This window comes from Rhizophagus irregularis, chromosome 1 (genome assembly GCF_026210795.1).
Source record: "Rhizophagus irregularis chromosome 1, complete sequence".
NCBI lineage: Eukaryota > Fungi > Glomeromycota > Glomeromycetes > Glomerales > Glomeraceae > Rhizophagus > Rhizophagus irregularis.
The window spans coordinates 3,812,885-3,834,186 of NC_089429.1; the positions used below are offsets into that span (position 1 = coordinate 3,812,885).

General features: G+C 31.4%; 6 protein-coding genes across 6 annotated transcripts; 2 read left to right on the forward strand and 4 right to left on the reverse strand.

Annotated features, from left to right (window-relative positions):
• Positions 1-2,872: 2,872 nt before the first annotated feature.
• OCT59_000772 (uncharacterized protein) lies at positions 2,873-4,045 on the reverse strand (the record flags this gene model as incomplete). The annotated part of the gene is made up of 4 exons (XM_066139093.1): positions 2,873-3,256; positions 3,378-3,575; positions 3,662-3,718; positions 3,836-4,045. The coding sequence occupies 4 exons, from the start codon at positions 4,043-4,045 to the stop codon at positions 2,873-2,875; spliced, it is 849 nt and encodes a 282-aa protein (XP_065988528.1).
• Positions 4,046-6,159: 2,114 nt separating this feature from the next.
• On the reverse strand, positions 6,160-7,740 carry OCT59_000773 (uncharacterized protein; the record flags this gene model as incomplete). Its single annotated transcript, XM_066139094.1, has 5 exons — positions 6,160-6,312; positions 6,496-6,651; positions 6,729-6,931; positions 7,019-7,090; positions 7,158-7,740. 5 exons carry the CDS (start codon positions 7,738-7,740, stop codon positions 6,160-6,162), a joined length of 1,167 nt encoding a protein of 388 aa, XP_065988529.1.
• Positions 7,741-9,809: 2,069 nt separating this feature from the next.
• On the forward strand, positions 9,810-10,772 carry OCT59_000774 (uncharacterized protein; the record flags this gene model as incomplete). Its single annotated transcript, XM_066139095.1, has 1 exon — positions 9,810-10,772. One exon carries the CDS (start codon positions 9,810-9,812, stop codon positions 10,770-10,772), a length of 963 nt encoding a protein of 320 aa, XP_065988530.1.
• Positions 10,773-13,236: 2,464 nt separating this feature from the next.
• On the reverse strand, positions 13,237-15,374 carry OCT59_000775 (uncharacterized protein; the record flags this gene model as incomplete). The annotated part of the gene is made up of 7 exons (XM_066139096.1): positions 13,237-13,605; positions 13,665-13,934; positions 14,033-14,302; positions 14,375-14,574; positions 14,660-14,707; positions 14,963-15,255; positions 15,370-15,374. The coding sequence occupies 7 exons, from the start codon at positions 15,372-15,374 to the stop codon at positions 13,237-13,239; spliced, it is 1,455 nt and encodes a 484-aa protein (XP_065988531.1).
• Positions 15,375-18,367: 2,993 nt separating this feature from the next.
• Positions 18,368-19,070, reverse strand: OCT59_000776 (uncharacterized protein; the record flags this gene model as incomplete). The annotated part of the gene is made up of 4 exons (XM_066139097.1): positions 18,368-18,504; positions 18,568-18,717; positions 18,780-18,877; positions 18,961-19,070. The coding sequence occupies 4 exons, from the start codon at positions 19,068-19,070 to the stop codon at positions 18,368-18,370; spliced, it is 495 nt and encodes a 164-aa protein (XP_065988532.1).
• A 761-nt stretch (positions 19,071-19,831) lies between these two features.
• Positions 19,832-20,639, forward strand: OCT59_000777 (uncharacterized protein; the record flags this gene model as incomplete). The annotated part of the gene is made up of 2 exons (XM_066139098.1): positions 19,832-20,562; positions 20,636-20,639. The coding sequence occupies 2 exons, from the start codon at positions 19,832-19,834 to the stop codon at positions 20,637-20,639; spliced, it is 735 nt and encodes a 244-aa protein (XP_065988533.1).
• Between the last annotated feature and the right edge of the window lie 663 nt (positions 20,640-21,302).

Genomic DNA, 21,302 nt, shown 5'->3' on the forward strand with positions numbered 1-21,302 from the left:
GTACGATTTCAATTTGAAGTCACTTTGCCGTAAAAAAAAAAGAAACCTTTCAGAATTTCCTTTTTAGTTTTACAGGCAACTTTACGTTATTCCCTTAAAAATTAATACGCAAAGTACATAACAAACGTTTTTTCTCTTCTGGTCTTGATTGATGCTAATGTATCTTTACCATTCAAATATGCTTCTATTGATTTAAACTGTTTTTCTCACAACTGATTATATCCAAACACTTGTTTTGCAGCTAATAATATTATTTCTTTTAAATTGAAAGAATGCTATTCACCAACAGGAATATAATTTTTATTCAACAAGCATTCTCACCAACCTATTAAAACATAAAATAAACACAAAAAATATAAATTAGCCACAGTTTTCTTACGAAATGCGGAACAATCTTGACTCTTGATAATTACATCAAAATCTGAAATTAATTTCGCAAAGGAGGGATAAAATGCATTGACTTGTATTTTTTCTTCTGCCTGGCATTTGTATGGAATTAATTGTACAAATATGCAAATATGTTAGATAAATAAAACAAATTAAATAAAATCAACTATAAAAATTAACCTGACTAAAGTCAAAACCTTGCAACTTCTGACATTCATTAGCATAATTTACAGAACGTTCTTAGTTGCGTTTATCTATAATATTGCGATTATAACATAATTGACTTTGACGTTTACCAACAAATTTACATTATGTTGATCATCATGTAAATTAAAATCACGTAACTGACAAGCTTTGTGAATAGTGCTCATTATACAATTGAGATTCTCATTGTTGTTTACAACCGCTAGTGTATGGCATGCTGTATAAGATGCCTAAAAATCAATTCGTTTATCTAAAAATTGTAAAATTTTTTGGTTGAAAGCTTCATCATAAGTTGTTAATCGAATAATCACATGACCGGCGATCATATTACGAATGTTACGAATGTTACGAATGTTGCAAATGTTACGAATGTTTAATATGTTTAACATGTTAAACATATGCAACATATTAAATATATAACACATATTTAACATATTACATTTGTTAAATATATAGCATTTATTTAATATTCTTAACATGATTAGCATAGAATTTATTGTTATAAATACATGCGTTCTAAATCAATGTAATAATAGATAATTCTGTTATATTTTAATAAAGCATTTATTAAATAAATTATCTCATTGTTTATTTTTCATAATTGTTATATTTTGTGAGTCAATATTGCGTCTGAGTGTATATGCCCGTGTGTGCAATACCGTATTCGCATTTGACTGAATTTTACATTTTATTTTATTGTGTAACCTTCGTAAATTGATCAACAGTGATATATTTATTAATATTTACATATAGTTATTTTCACTTTTCATTCATTAATATTATTTAACACTTATTTTATTCAATTATCCTTCTGCTTACCATACACCCATACGCTTATTTTTATAAACATACAAGAACTGGCTTAACAGTATTAAATAACAAGACTTTGTTGTATAGGAAGCTTAAAAATTGTCGAAAGAATTTAACAGAATCCTTCAATCTCTTTGTTGTAAAGGATTGTAATATTGGAAATTGCAATTGTAACTCTACATTTTCTTTATGCCAGCAAACTTCCTTTCAACAAACACAGGTCGAAATATGAAAAATCAGTCACCAATCGGTCATATGACCGATTGGTGACTGGTTGGAAGCTGATTGGTTACCTATTAGTGACCGATTCTTTCAATCTGTTACCAATCAGTCACAAATCAGGCATAAATTGCCAATTAATCACCAATCGGTCATATGACCGATTGGTGACTGATTGGTGACTGATTGGTTGCCGATTTATTTACAATATTTGATTTACGTATTAAAGTTAAAAAATTAGCATTATAGTCTTGTAAAGCAAGTCAAATTATACTTAATCTGAGCTTTTGAGTTTGTTCTGATAAATATATTAAGTTTATTATTGACAATCAGTCACCAATCGGTCACCAATCTGACATAACCGATTGGTGACTGATTGGTTACTGATTGGTTTACAATATTTGATTTACATATTAAAGTTATAAAATTAGCATTATAGTCTTGTAAAGCAAGTCAAATTATACTTAATCTGAGCTTTTGAGTTTGTTCTGATAAATATATTAAGTTTATTATTAACAATCAGTCACCAATCGGTCACCAATCGGTCACCAATCTGACATAGCCGATTGGTGACTGATTGGTTACTGATTGGTTTACAATATTTGATTTACGTATTAAAGTTAAAAAATTAGCATTATAGTCTTGTAAAGCAAGTCAAATTATACTTAATCTGAGCTTTTGAGTTTGTTCTGATAAATATATTAAGTTTATTATTAACAATCAGTCACCAATCGGTCACCAATCTGATATAAGCGATTGGTGACCAATTGGTTACTGATTGGTTTGCAATTCAGGATTTTTATTTATTACTTTAATATGTAAAACACTAGTCGAACGATGTCAAATCGGGGACTAATCAGGTGACCGAATTCCACCCGATTGGTCCCTATTTTTTAAAAAATTTTCATCAATCGGTAAACCCGATTGCTGCCAAAAGATGGCGTAAAAGGAGGATACTCAGGTACCAATCGGGATATTCAATAGAGTACAATCGGGTATTAATAGTTACCAATAGAATATTTACTATTTGACATATCAGTATACCGATTTATAGCTTTTTGATAAATTTATAACAATAAGAAATCTTCCGATTGCCATACATTTTTATTTAAAAATTTACGAAAATTTACGATTTTATTTAAAAATTTACGATTTTATTTAAAATATTTAAAATATTTAATATACTAAAAAATCGGTTTTATTGAAATACCGATATTGCTAAAATTGTTATTTATATAATTTGACTACTCCACTATTCGCTGCTGATACTATCATATTCAGAGGAAACAACACTAACAACTCTTTTATTTTTATTTTGATCCTCTTCTTCGTCTTCCTGATTTTCTTCTTCGTCTTCTTGATTTACTTCAATTTCTTCTTGATTTTCGTCAACTTCTTCTTGATTTTCGTCAACAACTTCTTGATTTTCATCTTCTCCGGCCTGATCATCTTCTTCTGGTGGATCCTGGTTTTCGTCAGCTTCTTCTGGAGGAGAGCATTTATTTTTACTATATTTCTCGATAAGCTGTTTTAGGGATCCATTGTAGCCGTCTTTGGTCCATCGTAAGGCGTTAATTGGTGCATCAATTTTGTTAGTTGCGTAATTACTATACTCCCGATTTCTTACACGTCGAGACTTTGATGAAGCCGCACTATCGACATAATTTCAAAAAAATGTACGTAGTAACGTAGCTATACAAATAAAAATAGTATTAAATTAAGATACACCGATTGGTAAAAATTACTCGAATACTTACAGAAGACGATCTCCATTTGAGATCCCGGATGACGATCTTACGTTTGTTTGGATTGTCTTCATCGGTCTCTGATTCCTCCAGACTGTGGTATCGATTTTCGGTCCGAACAGGTCGGAGCTCATCATCGTAGAATTTATCTACCAATCGGTCCTTTAACGTGGTTAGTTTGTCGATGATTTTTGATCTTCTTTCACGTTTCTAAATAAATAATAGGAAATATTTATTAATAAGAAAAGGTAATATCACTGAACAGGTCGGAGCTCGTCATCGTAGAATTTATCTACCAATCGGTCCTTTAACGTGGTTAGTTTGTCGATGATTTTTGATCTTCTTTCACGTTTCTAAATAAATAATAGGAAATATTTATTAATAAGAAAAGGTAATATCAAACAAAATAATTTAATATTTACATCACTTCATCGGGAATTTGCGTGCCGCCTTCTTTTATCATTTTCTACCCAATTTGCACCTCGTCTTGCATTAAGAAGTTCTTCCTGTTGGTGCCGATGACGTTCATGAATGACATGTTTAATGATGCCATCGGTCACTGGGAAGAACTTCTTATTAATTGATTTTTGAACAACCGGGATGATATTATTCACTTTTTTTTGTTGACTTTCAAAGGTTTTTTTTATATTTAGACTTTTATCGTCTGGAAGTCGATCCATTATTCTGACTATTTCGCCCTAATCGTGAGATTATCATAATTGATTAGCAGCAATTCAGATAATTAAAACGAATTAAAATAAAATACGGTACTCTTAAAGCATTCCTCTGATCCCTATTCATTTCTTCGTAATGAAGAAATGATGATGAATTTGAGGATGGTGCCGATTTTGAGGATGGTGAAAATGAAGTTGATGAAGATGAAGAGGAAGAGGATGGAGATGGAGATGGAGATAGTCTGCTTCGCACGCTTTTTAACGATCCCAGTATACCGTATTTTTGCACATATTTAGGCTTATTCAATGACCTGGTCACACACGTCAAATAAGTAAAAATCGGTCAAATATCGGACTGCCGATTTTTGGCTGTATTTGTCCGATTCGTGGCTTTATTCAGCCGATTTTATGGCGCGAATTGCTAAAAATAGAAATTCCTCTTTTTAATGACAAAAAATAGGAATGCCGCATTTTAAACCATCATGCCGATTCAAACAATAATCGGACTGCCTACTTGTAAATAAATTTACAAAATATCATCACAATCAGACTGCCGGCATGAAAATAAACATGCTGATTCATAACATATAGAAGTGCCGATTTTTAAATCAGAACAACAAACATTTTATATTACCTGCCGATTCTTCAATAATCTCCCAAATCGGACTGCCTATTGTACCGATTCATATAATAATTTTTCAAAAAATAAGTGCCGATTTATAAATTGGCACAACAGACTTACACTACCATGCAGATTCATGCAGTAATCATCCAAAATCGGACTGCGATAATCATGCCATTCTCACAAATAGAAATGCCGATATATAGATCAGTAAGAACAATACTTAAAATAACATATGCCTGTTTTTATTTCGATCACAAATAGATTTGAAAAGGAATGCCGATTCATAGATCGGTAAGAGCAATACTTAAAATAACATATGCCTGTTTTTATTTCGATCACAAATAGATTTGAAAAGGAATGCCGATTCATAGATCAGTAAGAACAATACTTAAAATAACATATGCCTGTTTTTATTTCGATCACAAATAGTTTTGAAAAGGAATGCCGATTCATAGATCGGTAAGAGCAATACTTAAAATAACATATGCCTGTTTTTATTTCGATCACAAATAGATTTGAAAAGGAATGCCGATTCATAGATCAGTAAGAACAATACTTAAAATAACATATGCCTGTTTTTATTTCGATCACAAATAGATTTGAATAGAAATGCCGATTCATAGATCAGTAAGAGCAATACTTAAAATAATCTATGCCTGTTTTTATTTCGAGTAAGCCAGAATCTTTCTATTTTTGATTTTTTCGTAATTCATCATTACCCGTTTTTTTCTATTATTGACCGATTTTAATTTATATGAACACATTGTAATATACGTTTTTTTATTTTGCAGTTTATGATATATTTATTATTATATTCTTGCTATATTTATTATTACTATGTGCTATAATCATCTTACTATTTTCTTTCACTTTTTAAAAGAGAACGTTTTTTAGTAGTTGATCTCCTAATAATTTCTTTTGGAACCACTAGTCGAAATGGATCATCCTTTTCATCGCTGTCATCGATAAAAATATAATCATTTATCGGTTTTCTTATCGTCATCATTCTTATCGTCATCATTCTTATCGTTATTATCATCGTTAACGTTATTGTCGTTTTTATCGTTACTAGCATTGTTTTTATCTTAGTCGTTATTGTCATCATTGTTATAGTCGTCACTATTATCCTCTTCATCACCATCTTCGTTGGATTCTTGTGCAACCCAGCTTGACGAAATCTACCAACTGGGAATGTTCTCCTTTGGTTTGCTTTTTTTGTCAAAATTTTCATCTGAGCGGTAACGTGGACGACTTAAACCAGATCTGATGCTAATACCAATTTCTTCCGATCGATGTAGAATTTTTTGAATCTAATAAAAATTTATAATTTATTAAGCATAAATGTTATATTCATTAATAACATCACGACTTCGCATACTCCTGACGACCACCACTTCTTGTCGTAAATCTTTATTACTGAATTATTGTTAATTAATCGACCTGATCTTGTATTTTTACTGCGTTCTTTGTTTGCTAATTCCTCGTCTTCTGTGGACTATTCGTCCGAGTGTATATCTGAAGTATTAGTCGCCTTTATACAATCTTTGATAAATTCTTCCCATTTTAAGTTACGAGGTTGGCATTCAGTCAAAAGTTTGTCTCGTGTCGATATCATGTGCTGCAATCCTCTTCTGCGCCGGGACATCTTCTATTGAAGAGTAAATTAAAAAATTAATTAATTGTATATGTTTTTATTATTAAATAATGAATTTTATACCTGATCCCTTCTGGATATCATGTGTTGTCTTTTGGTATATTCCGGCATTTTACCCTCTTTTTGCAGTTTCCAAATCTCTCAGCGAGATTTATGCAATTGTTTTATGATTCTTACTATCTCTATATCATATGCTACAATAGAAGGATTCATGGCCGATTTTACTGCTGGCAAAAGTTTTCTTTCTATTGTTTTTTTTTGTTCACTGTACGTCTTTGATAGGTCGAATTGAAGCGACTGATTAAGATTATTGAGAATATGGACTACTTCATCCTATTTAATAAAACAGTCATTAAATGATCAAATATTTAATTTAATAAAGATAAATTTTAATAAAAATGTATATTTACGTGAAGTGTCTTCTTATAATTACTTGACATGAGTGGCAGCTCACGTTTCTGTTCTCTAATAAGAATAGGCGATAAGCTTCTATTGGGACGATTAACTAAAGGTTCTTCATGACTAGCATTTTTTTCGGTTAGGTTATTTAAGCATTGTGTGAGATTTAAGATTACATTTCTTAATTCTTGAATTTCTTGGTTTTTAACGCCACCTATTATAAGTCAGTATTTAATATAATTCATTTTGAAAATTTTTTTTTTACATGTAAGTCAGAATAGGAGCGTGAGGGAAATAATACCGCTATTTAGAGCCAGAGTAATTGAAGAGGAAGGTTGATTTTGCAATATCAAAGATTGATTTGTAAGTGTTCCTATAATAATTATGTTAAATCGGTATATGTTTTGAAATGTAATTAAGACTAATTTAAATAATATTACTTTTTGTTAATGACCTCCCTCTATTTTGTGGTGATGAATCTTTGGATGAGAGAGTGGTAAATTGATCATTAGAATCAGATACTTCATAATAGGATCGATGATGGTTAGAACTGTGGAATCTAGATTGTGATTTATGTGATCGATGATGTCGACGTGAACGGATAGGGGAACTAGAATGGGATGGAGAGATATGTTGTTGTCGTAATCGGTGACTACGAGATTGGGAATGACTACGACTACGACTACGAGATTGGGAACGACTACGACTACGAGATTGGGAATAACTACGACTACGAGATTGGGAATGACTACGACTACGAGGTTGGGAACGATAATGGGAACGACGTGAATGAGAACGACGATGTGAACGACGTGAGTGAGAACGACGTGAGTGGGATCGTTGATGAGAACGACGTGAGTGAGAACGACGATGGGAACGACGTGAATGGGATCGTTGATGAGAATGACGTGAGTGAGAACGATGATGGGAACAACGTGAATGGGATCGTTGATGAGAACGATGTGAGTGAGAACGGGAATCTGATTCTTTTTGTTGAGATCTAGTATTGAGGTTCCTATGCATCCCGAGAAATTTGTAAAAATTTAAATCTTTTCATTATGGTATTTATTATTAAAGATCGGACAAGAGATAAAAAGGCACTTTATATACATATTTTGAATCATCCTATCATTTAACGTGTAATTGCCTAATCAAAATAAACATAAAATAAATTATTAACTTCGTTATCACATATCAATAAATTTATACTACATCGCTATCCATCAATTAAATATATTAATAATCAATTAATATCATTAAACTTAATTAAATTAATTACTTACGGAAGTTTGTTTTTCCGGTAGGAAATCTGTGACGCGACGAAATAGCGATACATGACGAAAAAGCAATAGGAAATATTTTTGAAACCGTGATGTGAACGCAAAAAGCGATAGAAAATATTTTTGAAACTGTGATGTGAACGAAAAGAGAGAGGAAATATTTTCGAACTGTGATGTGAACGAAAAGAGAGAGGAAATATTTCGAACTGTGATGTGAACGAAAAAAAGCGATATAAATATCGTCGAAGAAAGCGTGGTAAACATACACAAATATATCATGATCGGTACCTCCGATTTTGTAGGATTTATGCATCTGGCGCGTGACACTTATGCGTCATCCAGTCACGTGTAGTAACAAACTGCGCCCAAGGCAGAAAATTAGTACTTATTGGGCAATAAAAGAATAACTTTTTATACTTTTATACGTGATTTTGATATTTTGATTAAAAATAACTCAATCAATTAATTTTTAATAAAAAATAATATAAAATCTTTCAACTAAATAACATACAAAATCGCCAAAATTTTTTTTTTTTCATTCTTTATGAAACTTGATTAAAAAAATAGCGCATAAATTTAACCACTAATAACATCGTTGATGTAATAAAGTTCTGAGTTCCATTCTGCCTGCGTACATGAATAACATCTACAGGGAGATGTTTCCCATGTCGATAGGGAGGATGATCCCCATACTAGACTGACTTTTTGTTTAAATTATAGTTCATATGTATTACTACTAAAATGATAGATGCAAGTTTATCACGATCATTCGACGCTGATGGACAAATCGTTCGTTGAGATACTTGTTACATGCAGTATGATGATTAATTACTATTAGATTTATACAAAATTTATGACATTTTAAATCGATTTTAAAGGTATTAATATTATCTTATCTTATATTATGAAAAAGAAGCTGGTTTAATAGCCAAAAAAAAACATCATATTTACAAAATATAAAGGAATTTTCAAATTAAAAAATGAAAAAATGAAATATAATTGATTAATCATGACTTGTGAAATTTGAAGTATTCTGATAAGCTGCTAAATGTAGGTGATTGCGATTGTTGTTGCGATTGTTGTTGCGATTGTTGTTGCGGCTGCGTTTGTTGATGTTGTTGCGAAAAATATAATCGTAAATTTAAATCATAAATTTCTTTTTCATAGTCTTTTATTTTTTCGTCGTATATTTTTAACCACTCCACCAAATTATTGTTTTCACGGGAACTTTTCTCCAACTTATTAAGTAATTTCTCTCCCGAATCGTACACAACTTTTTTAAAGTCCAGCAACTGGACTTGCAAATCGGCAACTTCCTTATCCTACCCCTTTAATTCCTTTAGCATTCGCTCTCTTCTATTTTTTTTTGCGATTTCGCGAGGATTTGCGAGAATTCAACGATGGTTTGCCCATTTTTGCGAAAATAATCTTTCTGGCTAATCTCGGAATTTATAATTCGATGAATAAAGCATGTATTATTGCTAAAAATGGCTAATAACATTCATTATGCTATATTTTAGAGGGTGGGAGAGGCGCAAAAGTGCCTGTCAGGTGGTATTTTCCAATCATATATATATAAATTGGTTAAAATCCCGAAAGATTTTGAGTAAATATTTGTAATATTATAATTAATACAAATTAAAAAAATGTGGCTGATTGTTTCACTTTAATAAGTATCTAGCGGCTTTTTGTGAATCAGAAATTAACTTTTAATATTAATTCAGGATCTCAAAAAATTTCCTAGATAAAAAAATTTTTCAAAAAAATTTCCTATATAAAAAAAAATTTTCAAAAAATTTTCTAAATAAAAAAATGTCTAACCCTCGAGCTGTTGCCAAATCTAATAGAACAAGAATAAGAACTAAAGTATACTGCTTTTGTAAAAAATGTAATGGCAAGTTAGTGGATCCAAGAACGAAAACTAAACATGGGTTAAAATATAATATATCTTATGCGAATAATAATTTTAGTAACAATTATCAAGAAGCTGAGCCTTCTAATGCTAATCCATCTAATAATTTTGGTGATGATTATCAAGAGGCTGGGCCTTCTGATGTTGGACAATATACTGACGATAATAATGCAATGGAATGCGAACCTTTACTCGAGATGATACCTATATATGAATCGGCAAAACATAAATTCACAAAGAAAGGGAAAATATCTGATCATGTTCTTGAAAATTTATTACCGGATAACGGAAGAGATATGAATGATGATCAAGATAGAGATTTTGAAGACTATGACGACGAAAATAGAGATTCTGAAAGTTTTGAAGATGATGACGAAGATGGTGTTTCTAGCGATTTTGAAGATGATGACGAAGACAGTAATTTTGGAGATTTTGAAAGCGATGAAGAATATAGAGACTCTGAAGATTTTGAAGATGATGATGAGGAAGAAGTCAATTTTGCGTCAAAAGATTTTGACGATGGTGAACCAAAACTTCCTAATATCAACAATGATAATTATACCTGGATTATCTTATGGATATTACAATATCAACAAAGATATAAGCTTCCTAATGTTTCAATAGATTCTTTATTTAAATTTCTAAGGTTTTTTCTTTTAACGGTAGATGAAAATAAATTTTCATCTTTTCCTTCCTCCCTGTACATAGCCAAAAAAATATTGGGAATATCAACGAATATTATCAAATATGCCGTATGTAATAAATGTCACAAATTGTATGACATAAATGAAATATCAAACACAACCGAAGTACCAACATGTAGTTTTATAAACTACCCGAATCATAGCATAGAAAGATTTTGACAAAAATGTAATAACCCTCTAGTCAAAAAAATAGACAGTAATAAAGATGGTGGAAATAATCCAATTATCCGTCCGATAATGACATTTCCATTAGTTAACATTAGGCGCCAACTAACCCTATTTTTCGGTCGCAAAGATTTTGAGGTGACATGTCGAAAGTGGGCAGAAAGGGAAAACGAAACTGAAGCCTTATTTGACATTTATGATGGGAGGATTTGGATGAGTTTTGAAGATGGCAAAGGAGAACCATTCTTCAAAAAAGAATACGCCGAAACTCATATCGGATTAATGCTAAACATGGATTGGTTTCAACCCTATATAAATTCCCAATATTCTGTCGGTGTAATATATGCCGTTATTTGTAACTTACCCCGAAGCGAACGTTTCAAGCCCTACAATATTCTCACACTAGCAGTTATACCCGGTCTTAAAGAGCCAAAGAAACATGAAATCAACAATTACTTATACCCCATCATAAATCAGCTGAATCGGTTATGGGAAGGGTATCATATAAAAACCTACGAATATAACAACGGTCATTTTATCCGTGGCGCGATAATAGGTTGTGCTAGTGACGTTCCTGCGACTCGAAAATTATGTGGTTTTATATCAGCTCGAATCGCATGTTATCGATGCTATAAATCAGCAAACTTGGTAAATAATCAACCCAATTTTGGTGGGTTTGAAGACATTGACGACTGGTTTGTTGAGAGAGATATTAATTTAATAAGGGAGAAGGCACGTGAATGAAAGAAATGTGCAACCGAAGAATCGCGTAAGGCTCATGTCTCACAGTATCATGTTCGTTGGTCGGAAGTATACCAATTACCTTATTTTAATTCTGTGCGCTTTTGCGTAGTTGATCCCATGCACTGCCTCTTTCTCGGGGTAGCAAAGTGGATTGTAATGAAGCTCTGGATCGATGAAGGTATATTAAATAATGAAAAGCTCAAAATAATGCAAGAGCGAGCCGACTTGATAAAATTTCCAAGTGACCTCGGTCGCCGTCCCGTTAGAATAGCCACTGGCGACGGCTTTTCAAATTTTACGGCGGACATGTGGAAGACGTTTGTTCTAATTTTTGCAATACCTATTACATGGAATCTCTTGGGAGAGATCGATCGAAAAATTCTTGCTTATTTCGTACGTTCCTGTAAAATTTTAACAAATCGGGAACTACAAAAAAGTGATCTAAACGAAGCATTTACAAAACTACTCGAAATGAATAAATTAATTGAAAAAAAATACGGACAAAAAAAAATAAGCCCAAATCTTCATTTATGCCTTCACATATGTGAATGCGCTTTAGATTATGGACCTTTATCCTCATTTTGGTGTTTTAGCTTCGAACGAATGAACGGAATTCTAGGTATGATATATTAATTTCGCCGATTTGAAAATCGTATTGTTTTTTTTAATTTATACAGATTGACCAATTTATTTTTTAAGAACATAGGATCGTATAAAAATAGCAAACGTAACATTGAACCAGAGCTATTAAAAATAATGGTTGAAAGTTCCTTTTTAAACTATTACCTCACAAATTGCGATAGCAATATATTAAACACCACTTTGGACATTATAAAGCCTAGAAAATCTGCAGGAAGCTTAACTGCACTTGACGATTTTACAAGTGATGAGTATCAAAATTTTCTGAGGCTTTCACTTATCGAAAATGAATCGGCTTATGGAACAGAACGTTTTCCCGGGTTGCTAATAAAACCGCGCCAAGAAACATTTCTCCCAAACCGCGTCTTGGACTTACTGGTTGAGTTTTATAATAGTTTGTATGAAGAACATTTCGTCCCCATTTATTCTATAACGGGTCCAAATAACGATATTGTTGTAATTTCCAAAATTATACAATACGGTAGAATAAGAATTGGGGCGGATATATTTGGTTCCATTCAGGCAGCTCGTCATGAGAAATCATCATACATATTAGCTCGTTTTGAGCAGGAAGATGGAACTATAGACACATATCTCGGTCAAGTTCAATTTTATTTTGAACATACTATTTATTTAAAAAATTCATCATCATTAACTCATTCGCTAGCACTAGTTAAATGGTACAGGCCGGCCCAAGATCATAGGACAAGATATTTTTGTCAAGTAGACGATGACATAAAATCATGTAATATAGAATTATGGACAAATGGGTTTTATGATATGAGTCGAGATAGTATTATACCAGTACATCATATATTAGGAAAATTTATAAAATGTGATTTTAATATTGGAACGAGAAAGATAAAAGAATATATGGCCGTGATTCCTTTAAATAAAAAAATTTCGTTTTAAAAAACAAATGAATCTTATATAAAATTGTTTATATGTAAATCGGAATGACGAATTTGAATTATATAACATTTGTATTTGATTAAATTATAACTAATTTTTTTTATTAAAGGATATATCATATTTTTATTATATTATTATTATATTATTGTTACATATATTATATTTATAAAACTACTAAAGGGTTATTATCGTTGTTGTTGTTGTTGTTGTCATCGAATTCGTTGTTATTATTATTGCCACTATTGTTATTATTGTCATCCTCATCATTATTGTCATCATTATTATTATTGTCATCATTATTATTATTGTCATCATTATTATCGCCACCTTCATTATGACTTTCATTGCTGTCTTCGCTGTCTTCGCTGTCTTCGCTAACTGGCGCCCAGGTGGAAGAAATCCACCAGTCTGGCATTATTTCTGTCGGTCTACTTTTATTATCGATGACATTATCTAAACGATGACGCATACGGATTAGACCAGTTCCAATACTCTCCCCGATTTCATCCGCCCTACTTAGAATTCTCCTAATCTAATTAAAAAAAATATTATTTATAAATGTTATATTGATAAAGAAATAACTTTACATACTCTCGTAGATTTCCATTTTTTTTCATGTATTTTGATTACAGAATTCGATTTATCTAAACGTTCTGGTCTTTTCTCTAGATTTTTTTCATTGTTGGCAAGATTTTCATCTTCCGATGACCACTCATCGGAATGAAGTTCCGAGATCACTACAATTTTTTCACAATCTTTCATGTACTCGTCCCAGGTAATTTCTTGAGGTTTGCAGTCATTTAAAACCTTGTCTTTTGTGTTAATCATGTGTTGTAAACCACGTTTACGTCGCGTCATTTTCTGTTAAAAAGTTAATTAATAGTTAATTAATAATGTTAATTGATTGCATAGACAATTAGAAATAATTGACAAATTTTGCATTTTATTAAATTTCGTACTTGGTCTCGCTGAGAAGTCATATGTTGACGTCTACTGTGCGTATCTAATTTGCCATCCTGGGTTATTTTCCAGATATCTCGGCGAGACTTATGAAGCTGTTTGATTACATTAACAATCTCGGTATCGTATACTTCAATTGATGGATTCATTGCCGCTTTTACCGCTGGTAAAAGTTTTTTGTTTATTGATTTCTTCTGGTCACTAAACGTTTGTGAAACATCAAACGAAATTCTGGAACCTAAATTATTAATGATTTGAACAACTTCATCCTATTTAAAATAATAATGAATATGATTAAAGATTATAAAAGATAAATATTTTATAATAGAGGTGTAACTTACACGAAGTGTTTTTTTAAAGCCTGGAGTCATTGGTGATAGTTTTTTTCCTTTATTTCTGCTTATTACGGGTGATAGACTTCGATTAACACTTGTTGTTATACTCGCGATCATCTTATCACTGGAATGGCTGGAGTTACTGCCTGTCAAAGCCTCCAGTTGACTAGACAATTGTGATACCGCGCTTTTTAGTTCTTGAATTTCTTGATTTAATAATTTTATAATAGGAAAAACAGTTATGCAAAGAAGCGCGAAGTTGATGAAGCGATGATATGAATGGGTCCTCACCTAAAGATTGCGAAGATTGCTCTTCTTGATGATATTGCTGTTGTCCACCTATCAGAAGTTAATAAAATATTATAAATTTATTATATTTTTAATTGATTTGATAATAATATATATATATAACCACCTTCCGATAAATCCGGCAAATTTCCTATTATTTTACAAGTAATTAGTACAGGTCATATTAAATATAATTTCAATAAAAATATAAATAATAATACTTTTTGTTAACGATCTTCCCCTAGTAGGGGAGAGAGGATTGTTGAGAATGAGAATTGGAAGAACGAGAATGATAATGATGTCGACGTCGACGAGAGTGAGAGGAGGGAGAGGAGGAGAGAGAATGATAATGGTGTCGAGAACGAGAATAATGTCGACGTCGACGTCGACAAGAGTGAGAGGAGGGAGAGGAGGAGAGAGAATCATAATGGTGTCGAGAACGAGAATGATGTTGACGTCGACGTCGACGAGAGTGAGAGGAGGGAGAGGGGGAGAGAGAACGAGAATGATGTCGACGTCGACGTTGATGGGAGTGAGAGGAAGGAGATTGATGATATTGCTGAGAGCGACCCTGAGAAGGAGAACGAGGATGTGATTCGCTACGTGAAATAGGAATAAGCGTCAATTTATTTTTTTTTTCATTTTAATAATGTAAAGAAACAAGATTGAACCGAAAAGAAAGGTGAAAAGTCACCTATTTAACCATTACTTACATCATTAAAATAATATCATAATCGTTATCTCTTAATTAAAAATTAATATCATCGATATCACTTAATTAAATTAATATCATCGATATCACTAAATTAATTATCATGTGTATATCACTATTAAAATTAAACTAAAAATTGATACCATTGATATCACTTAATTAATTATCATGTATATATCACTATTAAAAATCGTAAAATGAAATTTACTTAGCAAAACAATCAATCAACCATCGTTCTAAAATTCGATAAAGGGATGGAGAAAGTTTTATATAAATAATTATTGATTTGTTTGTTCACGTGAAATATTAACAAATAATTATACTACGATTATTGCCGTTTTCGACAATTGGAATGTCGAACAATATAAGGCGATTTTATAGTAACCAATCAATTGACAAAAGTATTTTTTTTAATCATGATTGTTGCAATTGGGCGTATGTATCAGTTTGGAAACGGCTAAACTATCACTCGTAAATACTAACCATTATGGGTCCAGAGTGAAAATTCATGTGATTTGCAAATTTTTAGACATTCCGGACCTATAGACCTTAAGGGACAGGTCTATTTAAATAATTACTTGCACTAGTTAAATGGTATAAACCAATTCATGATTCTCAAGATAAGATTTTATTGTCAAGTATATAATGACATAAAATCATGTAATATAGAATTATGGATAGAGATAGTATAATACCAATATATAATGTATTATTACATGTAATTTAATGTTGAAGTGAGAAAGATAAAAAATTATATGGCAGTTATTCCTTTAAATAAAAAAATAACATTTTAATAAAATGAATTTTCTATAAATTTGAATAACGTTATTAAAAATCAGCTCAAATCTCAAAATAATATATTACTAATTTAAAGTTGCTATTCTCCTTATTCTAAAAATAATTATTCTAAAATTCACGTGTATTTTCATCAGCTTGTTCGCGTTTTTCAGGACGCGTATTTTTATTATATAAAGTCTACCTTTCATCATTCCATGCCCTTTACTTTCGCTCAATAATTTTTGTCTTTTCATCAATTATATTTTATTAACGCCATTATGGGTTCTCGCCGTTCCACAACATCGCAGAAAAAATCTAAGGAGCGTTTTAAGACGCTCAAAGCGAAGCGTATGATGACCGTAAAATTTTTGAAAAGTGGGTATCGTACGCAAGGTTCATGGTTGTATTTCTCTAATGGAGTCGCCTGTAGACGGAGTTTTATACTCCCAGAGCTGTCCGGTTCTTAGATGGGTCACCTGAAGAGACGAGGTCTTGTACCTCCAGGGCAGTCTCGGTTCTTAAATGGAACAATCCTGAAGAATGCTTCCAAGGACTATCGACTTATTCACTTAGCTTTTGCTAACCACCCATTATTTTTATATATATGTATTTTTTTTTATTGCTCAGTGAATGTCGATTGTTATAACAGAGGCCTGGGAACATGCCTTGCGGAGTTAAAAGCAACGAAAAAAGCATTAGATGCTTCGCAAACCAAGATACAAGAGCTCCAAAATGCTCATCGAAGGACTACTAATGCACTACAAGAGCTCCAAAATGCTCACCAAAGGACTATTAATGCACTCTGGGACGCAGAAGATAGGTTAAGGAGCTGGAGAACCATGAAGTAGAATCAATTTCTACTCTTCACCGGCAAATACGCAAATTACGATGTAAGTATCTTCCTTATTACTTAAAAATATCTTTGTCCTATTATTTCATATTATTTCATTAACATATCTTTTGTTAATTTCAGCGGAAAATCAAGCTCTAAAAAATCCGAGAAACTTATTACGTTCGCGCTCCAACTTACTTGATAATAATAATAATAATAAAAAAAAATCAAAATAATTTTTTTTTAAATAATTATGTTCTCTTTTTCTTATATGGTATAAGTATATTTCTATTTGTTAAGTTAAGAAGCACTTAACTAATTTTCCACCTAAGGTCCTAAGTTTATTATCTTTAAGTATATCGTGAAGGTTTAATTCACTTATTTTCCAATGCTTCCTTTTTTTCTTCTCTATCCGAATTTTCATTGTTATGAAGTCGGTACATTAGTGTATATATATATATATTAAAATTATTAAGTCTGCAGTATTACCGCGACAGTATTATACTTTAAATCGGCAAAGATATGCTGTAATCGGCATGGCTATATTTAAAGGAGCGAATTCCGATTTGTACATCAGACCTGCGATATGAAAAGCGAACAATACTATATAATAATAACAACATCCGAATTTAATATCGGTTTTATTTAACAAAGATCGGTCATTAAAAATTGGTATTTCCGACTGAATTATCGGATTTCATCGAAAGCTATACTGAAATTGGCATGGCTATATTTAAAGGAGCGAATTCCGATTTGTACATCAGACCTGCGATATGAAAAGCGAACAATACTATATAATAATAACAACATCCGAATTTAATATCGGTTTTATTTAACAAAGATCGGTCATTAAAAATTGGTATTTCCGACTGAATTATCAGATTTCATTGAAAGCTATACTAAAATTGGCATGGCTATATTTAAAGGAGCGAATTCCGATTTGTACATCAGACCTGTGATATGAAAAGCGAACAATACTATATAATAATAACAACATCTGAATTTAATATCGGTTTTATTTAACAAAGATCGGTCATTAAAAATTGATATTTCCGACTGAATTATCGGATTTCATCGAAAGCTATACTGAAATTGGCATGGCTATATTTAAAGGAGCAAATTCCGATTTGTATATCAAACCTCCGATGTGAAAAGCGGACAATACTATATAATAATAACAACATCCGAATTTAATATTAACAAAGATCGGCCATTAAAAATTGGTATTTCCGACTGATGTATCGGATTTTATTAAAAATCGGCATAAATGGGCAAATCTATACATAAATACGCGAAAAATCGGCATGTATATACTAATATCGGCAAAACTATTTTAAAAGGGTCAAAATCTGATTTTTTTTCATTCGACCTGTGTCACGTACTGGTTCTTTCAGCTCTTTGGACCTTGAGTTTCCAGATCCACGTTGGACCAGTCAATAATATTTTCTTTTGGATCAGTTACCTTCTGCTTTCCTTTCATAACAGTCTTAAGCAGGCGAGTCAACTTCTCAACCTGCATCTGTAAAGCTACAAAAGGAAATCGGGTTAAAACTAAATCGATTTGTAATAGTTTTTCATATAACTACATACCGGATTCATTGGAATCATTATTTCTCTCATTCTGTTGAGTCGATTGGTCATTATTTCTCTCATTCTGTTGAATCGTATCATCATTTCCTTTGTTGTCTTCGTTAACTAAATCAATAAAAATAGGCTTTTTGCCTTTCATTATTTCACATCCTTTAGATTCATGATATATTGAATTCAATCGCGCATGATTAACGTAAATTTTCAAAATATACCACTATTTCCCTTGTCCTGAACAATGTCAATTAAAGCGGGCTTTTGTTTTTTCGTAGGTTCTGATTGTCGTCTTTTTGTACGTCTTAACTCAGGATTACTTTCATTAGATATCGATTGTGAAGAATAAGTAATATATTGAGAAATTAAAGAATTTAATAAAAATCAACCAAATTAAATTACCCTTGTTTGGTACTACTCTGCTTATCAGATTTTCTATCTGAATCACTATTCGAATGGTGACGTTTTTTAGATTTTTTTGACTTTTTGTTTTTTTTATTTTTATTAGTCATATTTGAATGTATTTACAATTTCGGTAAATTTTTATGTATAGAATAATATAGGATTTTTTTACAAAAATCAGTAACGAGCGAGAGAGAAAAAAAAAAGTCTGTCTAAAAATTAGACTTATATATATATATTTATTTAATAGTTTAAAATAAACTTTTACGAACCATTGATATTTATGATTAAACTTAAATAAATCAATTTCATCAATTTTCACCGATTAATAAATAGTATAATATAAAAATAAATTGTATCAAATTTTCGCAAGATTAATAAATTATATACTATTGATATATTTAAAAAATAAATTGTATCAAATTTTCTCAGGATAAATTATATACTATTGATATATTTAAAAAATAAATTGTATCAAATTTTCTCAGGATAAATTATATACTATTGATATATTTAAAAAATAAATTGTATCAAATTTTCGCAAGATTAATAAATTATATACTATTGATATATTTAAAAAATAAATTGTATCAAATTTTCGCAAGATTAATAAATTATATACTATTGATATATTTAAAAATAAAAAAATAAATCAATTGATATATTTAGAAATAAATTGTATCAATTTTCGCAATCTCTTTATTAACCGATTAAAATAAATAGTTTAATTTATCTAATTGTGGTAATATTCGCACAATTCAATTCTGATGTATACAATAATTAATCGCAAAGCCAATTGATCAAATTCTCTTGCGAACTAACTGATTGATGTATTTTGAGGAAATTTTGATTACAAATTGACGGATTGAAGATGACAAAATCAAAGAAAAATCGCATTAATAAAGATCGTACGAAAGTTACTGATAGTGCACCTAAAACTAGAAAATTTGTCGAATGCAATTGTTTGTTGCATTGTGGTAGTAGTAAGTTAGTGGATCCCAGAACATTCAGAAGACATCAAGAAGAAGTTAACCGACTTCAAACAATTGCTTCTGGATCTCAGAGTTCTTCAAAACTAAAAGGTACCAGGAACGAACTGTATAATGTAGAATCATCTCCAGATGAAAAAGGAAAAAAAAGAATTAGAGTGGTAGAGAATATATCAGATGATGATGTTAGCGATGATGATGATGATGGTGATGATGGTGATGAATCTCCCGATGAAAGAGGAAAAAGAAGAATTAGAGCGGTAGAATATTCATCAGATGATGATGATGAATCACCTCTAAGCGATAATGAACCAATGCCAGAAAGACCAGGAAGACAAAAGCGTATCAATAAGATTGACGATATGATTCCTGATGATGACGATAGTGATAGTTCTTTGACCGACAGGTCTTTAACAGAAAGTGACGATAACGAATCCTTGACAGAAAATGATGATGAGGCTTCTGAGGTATCTGGAGATGATGACCGTGATTTAAGTGAAGATGAAGTTCTGATCGAACAATTTACAGCTTCCGATTTTGATGACTATGATTATGAATCAGATCTTAGAAATCTTGACACAAACATTGACTTTAACGATTCGTGGATACTTTTGTGGATATTCAAATATCAGGCGAGATTTCGTCTTCCTGATGTCGCCATCGATAAACTTATTAAATTTTTTAAGATAGTTTTATCAGATGCTGATAAACGACGATTTGAAAGATTCCCTACATCATCTTATTTGGCGAAAAAACTTTTAAAGATCGTTAAGCAAGAAAAGACATACGTAGTATATCCAGATTGTAATACTTTGTATAAAGTTTCAGAAATTTTGACACAAAATCAAAATGTAGAGTTCAGATGTACCCATGTGGAGTTTCCGAATCATCCAAAGCACAGCAAAAGATAAGCTTGCGGAGCAAAATTAACAAATAAGATCCCGATAGTTAAGGGATTTGCCAGAAAACCTAAAATGTTATTTCCGGTACCTTCTCTAAAGACCCAAATAATATCGATGTATCAGCGCCCAGGTTTTGTAGAGTCACTTCAAAAATGGACAAATCGGGTTAATATAGCAAATTTATATACCGATATTTATGATGGAAAAGTATGAAAAACATTTCCGTCTTCCTTAGACAACCCGGATACTCGATTTTTTACAAATGAGACAGCCGATTCTAATCTTGGGATCATGATTAATTTAGACTAGTTCCAACCATTTAATTCGTCAGCTTACAGCTCTGGTGTTATCTATGGAGTCATATGTAATCTTTCCCGTGATATTAGATTTAAACGTGAAAACATACTATATCTTGGACTTCTACCAGGACCGGAAGAGGTAAAATTACACA